At 41.6% G+C, this 10991-nt stretch overlaps 1 protein-coding gene across 1 annotated transcript; it reads right to left on the bottom strand.

Moving 5' to 3' along the window:
* Window positions 1-1432: 1432 nt before the first annotated feature.
* LOC112087997 lies at window positions 1433-2278 on the bottom strand. The gene has a single exon (XM_024158145.1). It carries the CDS (start codon window positions 2276-2278, stop codon window positions 1433-1435), a length of 846 nt encoding a protein of 281 aa, XP_024013913.1.
* Between the last annotated feature and the right edge of the window lie 8713 nt (window positions 2279-10991).

Genomic DNA, 10991 nt, shown 5'->3' with positions numbered 1-10991 from the left:
AGAGTCAGATGGCAGAGCGGCCAGAACATATTTGTAAGCTCGAAGGTTGAGAATTCTGAAGCAAGGTCTTTGAGGATTTTGAGATATGCATCCATGCAATCGTTCTTGGCTTTGTATTCTCCGTGAAACTGATTTGCTACAAGCTGAGAATCGCAATAGGCATGGACTTGTTCGGCGCCGATTCCTTTGGCAAGATGTAACCCTGCAATAAGTGCTTCGTACTCGGCTTCGATGTTTGATGCAGGGAAGCCTAGACGAAATGACTATTCGAGGATTTCGCCATTAGGGGATTTGAGACGAATGTCGACGCCAGATCCTTTATCGTAAGAGGAGCCATCGGCGTTGAGGACCCATGGTTGTATGAACGGATTGGCGTCAACGAGCTCTGGTGGTAGTTCGATCAAGAAGTCAGCTAAGACTTGGGATTTCATCGCAGTCCTTCCTCTGTACTCGATGTCGTACTCGCTGAGTTCGATGACTCACTTGGTGAATAGGCCCGACTGACTTGGGATATGGAGGAAGGTGCGAAGTGGATGGTCGGTCAAAACGACGATGACATGTGACTAGAAGTAAGGGCGCAGCTTTCGTGCTGAGATGAGGGTGTATATGTCGTCTAGAGTTGGGAATTTGAGGCACTGGTGATATGTGGAGGCGATTGCTTTCATCGCGTGTTACCAAGTTGTAACGAGGATGGCATTGTAGATTGCTGGTTTGTCGAGGATGAGGAATTGGATGATCTTTGCAACTCCAGCTAGATAGATTGGGATTTTCACCGTGCCAACCGTCATACAGCGTTCGCCGTCAAATCCTGGGAGAGACTCGATGTAAGATTCGATTTTGTCAGCTGGGATGTCGAGTTGGTCAAGCACGTCTTTGAAGATTTTTTTGATCAAGTTGGCGGTATAAATGAGGATGCGGCTAACTTCAACGTCGTCAAGAAGAAGTTCGACGACGAGAGCATCGTTGTGCGGCTTGTGCAGTCCAATTGTGTCGGCTTCGGTAAATATCAAAGAAGTTCCCTTTGGGGGATCGTGCAAGAGTTTAGGCACGGTTGCGGCTTGTCGGCTGTATTCCTCGAATTCCCGGACTGAGTAGCTGCAGGCTTCAATAGCTCCCATGATCATGTTGACCCGTTTCCTAGCTTTGGGGGTATGGTTCTCTGGTGCTGGCTCATCGAGGTTGTATTTTGGTTGCTCGGGTTGGGCGGGTGGATTCGGCAGCGGCAGTGGTAACGCCGGTATATCCTTTGCAGCGGTGTTGTTTGGGCGGTTGAGTGCCGGAGGTCCTCAAGCAAAATTTTTCCTTTCCGGTATTGTGCGAGCAAGTATTCCCGCAAGTGTCTGCAGTCTTCGGTGCTGTGTCCTTTGCGATTGTGGAATTTGCAGAAAAGTGATTCGTCTTGGTCTTCGCTACTACGGATCCACTTGTTGTTCTATTGTTTGGTCGGCTGTTGGATTGCGTTGGCGTAGAATTTTTTGCGATTCTCATACCCTCTACCGTAACCTGATTGGGGCTCGTAAGTGTTGGTCTTAGGTCTTTCGGGATGTTTTGCGGTGTAGCTTTGCTCGTGGGCTGCTTCCTCCTCCTCTTCCACGATATATGTATTAGCTCGGTGTAATGCGTCCTCCAAGGTTTGCGGAGGGTTGTGTTTGATTGGCTTCGGAAGCTTGTCTTTATTCGAGCTCCCTTCTGTAGACAGAGCAGCTTCGTCACTGATCGTGCAGTGGGCGACTATTGTCTTGAAGCGGTGGATGAAGTCGCGAAGGCTCTCGTTTGCACCTTGAGTTATCTGCCACAGCTCGGAGTTCTTGGTGTTCTGTCCAATAAACATGGAAAAGTGCTTGACGAAAGCCGTGGTTAGCTCCTTGTAATTGTTTATCGAGTTTGCCTCGAGCTGTGAGAACCAGTCGAGGGCAATCCCGCCCAAAATCTGTACAAACAGCTGGCACTGGACCGCGTCTTTTTCCTCGGCTGGCCTGAACTGGTACCGGTTCATGCAGATCCCGAACGAGGTCAGGAATTGGGGGTTGGTTTTGCCTTCATAGATTTTGATCTTGAGCTTCTCCAGGTGTCTAACGGGCAGACTAGCTACGCGCGGGGTGAAGGGTGTCTTCTGTGTTTCTTGAATGACTCGGTCGATCTCTGGTGCAGCACTTGTTGCCTGATGGATCTTTGAAGTGATCTGGCGAAGTTGTGCTTTCATTGCCTCAAACTCGATATCACGACTCAGGTCTGCTGGTGTTTGAGCGTTTGCTGACCTGATAGCGGTAGATCGCATGGTTCTGATTGGATCGTTCTCTGTGTTAAGGTCGTCAATGATGTTAAGGGCTCGCAGCGGAGTTCGGGTTTGGCTTAGTTCGGTGATCTGGGCCGCCATCTGGCTGAAGCGTTCTTTGCTCTTTTGTTGATAACTTTGAATTGCGCGGTGAACACTTGAAGCAACAATTCGGTTCCAAGGGCTCCTATGGCCGAGGGAGTTTGCCCAGTCCCGGCTCCGACGGTTTCGCCGAGGGTTCCCCCTGTTTGCTCTGCGGGAGCTTGGTTGTTGCCGTTCCCCTGGTCGAGAGGATCTTCTTCGTGGTGGACATTGACAGGATCTATCATTGTTGGATCGATCTCTCCGTAATCCGATCTAAAAACTGAATTTCTATTAAGTCCCCTTTCCTGGCGCACCAATTGTTGATATATGATATCACCCAAGAGGCAAAACAGTAATTCAAATTGGAAACTCGGATTTTATTAGATCGGACAAAATACAACTGAGTTCGTTTATATATGTGATAATCAAACTAAAACTTAGAAACAAAGAAGCTAACAAATATCTTGAGTTCTCAGTCTCTAAGTGTCTCGAGATTTTTCTTGTGTCTTCTGGTTTCGTTTCCTCTTTCTTTATATATGCACTCTAAGTCGGTCTTCGCGGGTCACCTCTGCGATATGGGACCAAGAAGACTTTCTTTTCCTCTCGGCAGTTTCCTTTTTCTCTCGGCAGTTTCTTTTTTCCATTCGGAAACTTTCCTGTTTTATTCGAACTCAGGACCTTCTCTATTCCTTTGAGAAGTTTCGACCGACTTTTGTTTATCGGGCTATGTTCGGCCCAAGAGCTCGCCTGGCCCAATTTTTTTGGTACAATTTCTTTGTAAACTGGGTTTAATTCGTGCTGATCTCGCTTTGTACCGGAGAAAACCGAGGGAGCGGTTTTCACCTCCAACAAGTAGATCATCAAACACCTTATACAAATCAGCAGTGATTATGCAGCAAATTAAAGCAGTAGCTAGAGATATATTGAGTGTATGTTTTCTTACATCTATTAGACACCATATGTGTTGATAATACCTTTAATCTTACTCTGAAAAACACTTGTGAGACAAAAATTAACAAATATTGTATTAATCTTTGTTAACACCACATCTCCATTTTCACCGCATGATTAACTTTTGTTTCAATCTTCGTTAGCGCCACATCCCCATTTTCAACTACATCTCGGATGTGAAACATGTTGTTCTTTGCCAAACAGATCGCGCTCTGGGAGTCACAAAACATCTCAACCATCTTCTGCCGGAAACCCAAGCCCACTGGTAAGCCTCTTCAACCACAACGCCTCCTTATTTGCTTCGGCTAGGGCCATATATTCAGTTTCTGTCGTTGACAAGGCTACAATTTGTTGCAGGCGCAATCTCCAGCTCACGGTGTTGCCACCCACCTGGAATGCATATCCTGTGATAGAACGCCTTCGATCCAGGTCAGACGCATCGTCACTATCACAGAATCCTTTCACTTCGAATTTATCGGACTTCTTACAAGTTAGCTTAAAATCCGTAGTTCATTTCATATATCTGAGTATCCATTTGACTGCTTCCCAATGTGTTTTGCTAGGGGCGCTCATAAAACGACTAACCAGACCCACCGCATGAGCCACATCTGGAAGAGAGCCCACCATTGCGTACATTAAGCTTCCGACTGCACTGTAGTAAGGTATATTCTTCATCTCCAACTCGGTTTCCTTTTTAGCTTCTTCTCTAGTACTAAACAATTTTAAATGACAACCTATAGAATTTTGAACATATTTGCAATCAACCATACCAAAACTCTTCAAAACCTTAGCAATATAAGCTTCCTGCGAAAGCATTAACACACCTTTAACTCTGTCTCTGATGATGTCCATCCCTATGATCCTCTTTGCAGGTCCTAGGTCCTTCATCTCGAATTCCCTGCTCAAAACATTCTTAAGCCTTTGGACCTCAGACATATACTTAGCCACAACTAACATATCATCCAGGTAGAGTAACAAATAAACCAAACTTCCATCACCATAACCTCGAAAATACACGCAACTATCAAAACCACTCCTTGAATAACCTTGAGATTTCATAAACTGACTAAATCGTAGATTCTACTGTCTCAGAGATTGTTTCAACCCATACAACGACCTCTGAAGTAAACAAACTTTGTTTCCTTGGACATACCCTTCCGGTTGCTCCGTTAAAATTCTTTCTTCCAAGTTTCCATGTAAGAAAGCTGTTTTAACATCCAGCTGTTCCAACTCATAATTGAAATTGACCACCATTGATAACATTAACATAATGGTTGTATGTTTCACCACTGGAAATAAAATTTCATTATAGTCAACCCCCTCAATTGAGAAATAATCCTTTAGCCACTAACCCGGCCTGTACATGGGTCCTCAACTCCTGAAATATCCAATTTTAACTTGAAAACCCTCCTACAACCGATGGTCTTTCCCTCTCTGGTCCTGCCTATCAACTTCCAAGTCTTGTTTTTGTCTGAGGAATTGATCTCCTCATCTGTAGCTCCTCTCTATTTTCTTTTGTTCTTGCCTTTCATGACATCTTTAAATGATCTTGGTTCTTCTTCTTCAATCAACTCGGCCACTATTAGAGCATAGGCTGCCACATCAGCGTCATCAAACGGCTTGGTGGTACAATTCCCAATCTTCTTTCCCTATCACGAGCTAACTGATAGTTACTTAGGTCTACTAATTCAGTTTCTGATTCAGACTCTTCCTCTAAATCTTCAACCACCTAAATTTCAGAGATAGCTCCACCTTCTTGTGTGTCTACTTCACCTTGACTTTTAGAAACTTCACCACTTCTTGTTAATATCTCCAAGACACTTTACTTTTCCCTTTTAAGACATCTTTATTCGAAAATCCCCCAAAATATTTCTGCAAATCCTTGTAGACTAGATCTTCACAGAACTTAACATTTATGCTAACGATGCATTTTTTATCTTCAATACTCCAGATTCTATATCCCTTCACTCCCTGAGGATACCCTATGAAAATTCCCTTCTTAGCTCAAGGCTTGAGTTTTTCTTGATCCACGTGAAAGTAAGCCCAACAACCGAATCTTTTCATGTGTGCATATTCTGGCTTCCTTCCAGTCCATATCTCCTCAGGGACTTCAAAGTTCAACGGAAAAGATGGTGATCTGTTTATCATATAACCCACAGTAGAAGTAGCTTCAGCCCAAATGATTCTTCTAAACCAGTTTAGCCAACAAACTTCTCACCTTCTCTAAATGGTCCGATTAAGCCTTTCAGCAACTCCGTTCTGTTGAGGGGTATAGAGACATGTTTTACGCCTTAGAATACCATGGGTTTTATAATGGTCATCAAATAACTTGTTCACATATTCTAAGCCATTGTCCGTTCTTAGTGTTTCGGCAAACACTTTCCACTCAGTGAACTTACCAAAAGCTTCATCTTTAGTCAAGAAATAAACACATATCTTCCTCGAGAAATCATCCACAAAAGATATGTAATATTGGCATCTTGAAAGACTTGGAGTCACATTAGGAGAACCCCACAAATCTGAATGGACATACTCGAGCTGTTGACCCGAAGTATGTTTACCCTTCCTGAAAGACAGTTTATGAGACTTTCCAAGTACGCAGAACTCACAGTGCTTCAACTGCGAGACCTCATCAGGTTTAATAAACTCCTTTTTGACCAGCAGTTGAAGTCTTTTAGCACTCATATATCCCAACCTGCCGTGCCACAGCAGTGTCTTATCAGTCGACTTCACCGCTGCATTCACCTGATTTATAACAGGTTCACCATCCAATATGTACACAGTACCCTATAGTCACCAGCCAAAACCTCTCTATCCTTTTGAAACACCTTGAGTCTGAAATCCTTTTACTGAAACCAACAGCCTTGTGACTCCAGTTGATCAAGAGAGATCAGATTCCTCTTCGTAGTGGCCGAGAATCTGACTTTAGTTAACACAACAGTTGTATTTTTTTAGTTAACAATTTTCAGTTTCCCGATTGCAGTAATTTCACAGTGTGTGTCATTTCCCATAAGAATTTTCCCTCCGTTCACTTCCTCAACATCAAACAGTAATTCCGTTCTAAAGGTTAGATGGTAGGAGCACCCTGAATCAAGGACCCAACCATCCCTAGAGGAATTTTCTGAAGCAGTGAGAACTAGAGGTTCATCATTTTGTGCATGACCCACACTTGCCTCTGCATTTGATCTACTCGTCTGTCCTTTTCTAGGGCAGTCTTTCTTGAAATGCCATTCCTCTCCGCAAATCCAACAAGCTTTCTTGCTCTTAACCTTTGCTTTTCCTTTGTCTTGTTGCTTGCTCTTGGTGTTGGAATTCTTGCTAGTCTGTGACTTATACTGAGCGTAGAACCCTTCACCACTAGACTTAGACGAATAGATTCCTTTCTGCTTTAAATCTGTTTCTAAGGAATATGCAGCTGTCGTGAGCTCTTTGAGCGTAATGGTTTGCTGTCCCCCTCTGTACTTCAGAGTGTGGACGGTAAACCATGCAATAGAACCACTGCTTGATCCTCATCACTTAACTCAACATCTAAACACGCCAAATCTAAAACCAGCTTGTTGAACGTATCTAAATTCTTGTCAAGATTTTTTCCCTCCTCCATCTTGAAACTATAGAACCTTTGCTTCAAGTAGAACCTGTTTGGAAGTGACAAATCCTCATACAAACGACTCCAGGTGATTAATCCCACATAGATTGAGCAGTCTTGTGTTTTATTCCAACCTTTCGAAGCACCATGTCTGACAAGCTCAGCAAATTTTTAACTCTTCGATCCTTTTCTACTTTCATAGGATCTACCACCTTCCAATCATCCCCATCGACTCATTTACCCTTCAGATCTGGTGTTGAAGACTCACCATTCACCTGAAGAACCGATTTGAGACTTAGAATCTCGTGCTGAGCTATATCTCTATGCTTCCAGATAGTGTAATCACCTTCTCCCTCAAATTTTTCAACCTCCCACCTGCCTTGAGTAGGCTCAACCATCTTCCTGACTTAGATCTGTAGACAGATCAAAAACCAGAAGAAAAAATCCCACACGCAGGCAAGAATACCAAACAGAACAATCACCGAAAAAGAGAACCAAACGGCAAATCCAGAAAACTGACGAAGAAAAAATTAGAATACCCGAAATAGCACTTCTAGATTCAGAAACCAGGTAAGATGTGTGTGAGCCAAAACTTGCACAACCAAAAATTTGTTAAGGAAAACTTAATGGATCCGAAATTCCTAGGGTTTATCGCAAGAATAGTAAGATCGAAAGACAGTTTTTTTGTTGGAAAAGTGTTTAAGTCTTATTGCTCTCGAGTTGGTAAAAGTTACATAATGAATCCAATGCATTGCCTATTTATACTAATTCTTTAAACCGCCTAGCCGAAAATCTCGGGAAGGATTTTTGGAATATTTCATTATCGCCTCGTGCGACCGCCACCATAACGCTTCGCCTAGGGTTTTACGGGCCTTACATTTTCGCGGCTAGGCCCACTTGCTATTAGAGTCTGCTCACTGAAACGTCACGCCGCGGTCCAATTTGTCGAGAAGCAGCTCGGCCAAACTCATCGAAGCGCGGCTTGGCCCAATCCTGCTAAAGTGCGGCTCGGCCCAATCCTGCTAAGGTGCGGCTCGGCCCAAGCTTCATGATACGGCTCGGCCCATATATCCTTGTGCACAGCTCGGCCTAATTAGGGCTCATCCCAATTGTTCCTCTCTCTTATGGATTCGATCCATTCGAGTGTCCTTTGCTGCGGCTCTGTTTTTCTAGGTACTTAGTCATTTTTGAGATGGTTTAGATGCTTGGGGTGAAACCGACCCCAACAAGATGTATTACCTGCTGAATCAGTGCCTTTCAAAGAAAATCTCAGATCCGCAGATAACCAAGTAAATACACTTTAGATTGTTCCAACCAGTAGCTCTAATACCACTTGTAGTGATTTTAGGCTAGTTTCATATCTACGATCTAAGCCATTCTAAGATTTACTTCCTTGATCTAACTTTGTTTGTGCTCTGTTTTGCAGCTGTAAAAGAAATGAACGAGAAAACACACGATATACAAGTTTCCAAGGCCTAAATCACCGGCCAAGGTACGTATTGGAGAGCTAATGCCAGCTCTCAAGGCTTTCACTAAGGATCAATGTGTTTACAAGATATCAGAGGTCAATGTACAGAGATTACAACCGAGATTATCAAGGATAGAGAAGAAGGAAGAATATAAGACCCTTTCTCACCCTAATATCTCTCTCTTAGATCAGCGCCGACTCTCTGCTTGCTCACACATTCTTCTAGATTCTTCGTGACGTCCTTTATATGCTTGTGCAGGTTCCAGCTCATCACCTTGAGCTCACGTGAATCTCCTGCGTAACAACCTGATGCCTTTTGACCAGAGTTGACTGCACACTCTCTGCATAACGGACGAATGGGCTCCACCAATGCTTCTTCCGGTTTGGGCCTAGTAATACCAACCAATTCCCAGCTCCAGCATCAGCCCAACTGCAGAAATGAGGATCATATCTCACAGTTTACAATTTGTACAGCGTTTTGATGACTCACTTCATTGATAATATTTTTCATCAGTGAAGAATATATCTTTCACTTCGTCAAAACAATTCACAGCTTTGAGAAACAAATAATCATTCACAATCTCAAGTTGGCGATTACAAACTCAAAAATCCTAGTTTATTCTGTTCGGAAGATTAAAGGGTCGATTAGAGTTTTCTATTGGTACGGTCCGTACCACCGTGGATTCAGAATCGTCATTCAGCATAGGAAGTCGCGTGTTAAACAAATATAGGAGTTCCCTTCTTCCTTCAAATGTGCAAGCCTTAATTTCCGCAAGGAATTGGTTACGCGAATTTGAAGAGATTAGTAAGTTTTTTTACTTGTGTTCTTTTGTCATCTCTGAATTCAATTGGAATCAAATTTCAAGAGAATAATAATTTTTTATTATTTTGTTGTGCTTAGGTGATCAGTTTGAGTTTATGGAGGAAGATAAGGAAGGTGAAGAAGACAAGGAAGGAGATGAAGACGTTTAAAACAGTTGTGTTTTTGGATTTTATGAAACTTTGAAAACTTTGTTCTCTAAACTTTTGTGTTATGTTTATTCTCTACATTTTGTTCTCTAAACTTTTGGATTTGATATTTAGGTTTGTTTTTATCAGACATTGTTCTCTAATATTTTAGATTTGGTATTTATGAATTATTGTCTATAAAACAAAGAAAAAAACAAAACAACAAAATATGTTAAGTCTATGATCAATGGACACCCATGGACAACCCACTTGGACATGGTCTTTAATGGGCATGGTCTTTAATGGACATGGTCTTTAATGGTCATGGTCATTATTTGTCCATAATCAAAATGGTCAGTATTGGACGGGTCAAAATGGACATAGACAGCCCATTTTGACAGCTCTAGGTACGGATAACAACCTAATTAAGTTTGGGCTGCTATTTGATCTGGTTTACAGTATAGTTCCTTAAAAATTGTGTGTTGTATTCTGAGCTGTATTAAATAACCATTTGGGCTTAAAAGACTAAAAGCTTTGTAAATTATTTATTTTTTTTGCAATTAAATAGAAATCTTGTATTAAAATAAGAATAGAACATGGAAATTCTCATAGTCTAATAGTCGACTAAAGTTTAATTAATGCTTCTACATATTATAATATGGGAAATTATTAGAAAATTTCTCTTTGAGACGAGGAGAACTCGTCTTGATTCTGTGTGGATCAGAATTAAAAATAACTTTTATTAAACGCAAACTATAAATAACGTTTTTACTAATGAAACTAGGATTCAAACTCCCACAAACCCCTCGAGATATAGAGAAAAAAATGTAGTATATTTAGTTTTAAATGAAAAATTATCAAAAACAAATTATAGATGAAATATATAAAACTCTTAGCAAAAAAATGAAATATACAAAACGAAAATGATAATGAAAAAAAAAACATGAACATCTAGAACATTTTCTATGACAAGAAGACGCAATCCTCTGAAACATATGGTTTTTATGGAAAACATGAAATGACTAGATCTATAATGGTATTAATCCGCACCATTTCACATATTCTAAAACATGAGACCCTTGCATTGTAGGTGGCACAAGATAAGACCATCTCCATTAGTGAACCTCATATTGGGGTTCTTAGGAATTTTTTATTTTTTTTTCTAATTTAAGAATAGTTAAGAACTTCTACTATTTTCCTCCTCCATTAGTGAACCTCAACATTGGATTCTTAAGAATAAAATAATATTAATCTCAGAAATAGAAAAAAAAATACAATCCGCCCAATTACATGCCGACATGTGCGTTAAAAATCTGGGTTCTTCAGACTCTTAGCTAAGAGTCGGTTTTTAGCAATTATGACCTTATTCATTTCTTTAATCGTTTTCACCTAAGAATCTGGACCAAGAAACCAGCTTGAACCCCTAATGGGATGCTCAACATAAGGTTTCTGCCTCAGCTCCCTTAGTGGCGACAGTAAATTAAAAAAACATGGAAGAGTGATGATACTTCTAGTTAAAGGGACAGCGACAAATTTCCATTAAAAGTTCTCTCTCTTCTCTCCATCTTCTCTCTTAACCTAGCTGCCACCTTTAACCTTTAACCAAATCTCAGATCTGGGTCGGTGGTCGTCGACTCTTTGGCGCGCACCGGCTCACACCGGCTCACACGGCTCTTTTC

The sequence above is a fragment of the Eutrema salsugineum genome, unplaced genomic scaffold (assembly GCF_000478725.1).
Source record: "Eutrema salsugineum unplaced genomic scaffold, Eutsalg1_0 scaffold_15, whole genome shotgun sequence".
NCBI classification, from domain to species: Eukaryota; Viridiplantae; Streptophyta; class Magnoliopsida; order Brassicales; family Brassicaceae; genus Eutrema; species Eutrema salsugineum.
This window is presented reverse-complemented; position numbering and strand designations above follow the sequence as displayed.

Coding starts and splice junctions, on each gene's coding strand:
- LOC112087997 (XM_024158145.1), bottom strand. CDS start 2,278: ATGCGATCTACCGCTATCAGGTCAGCAAACGCTCAAACACCAGCAGAC.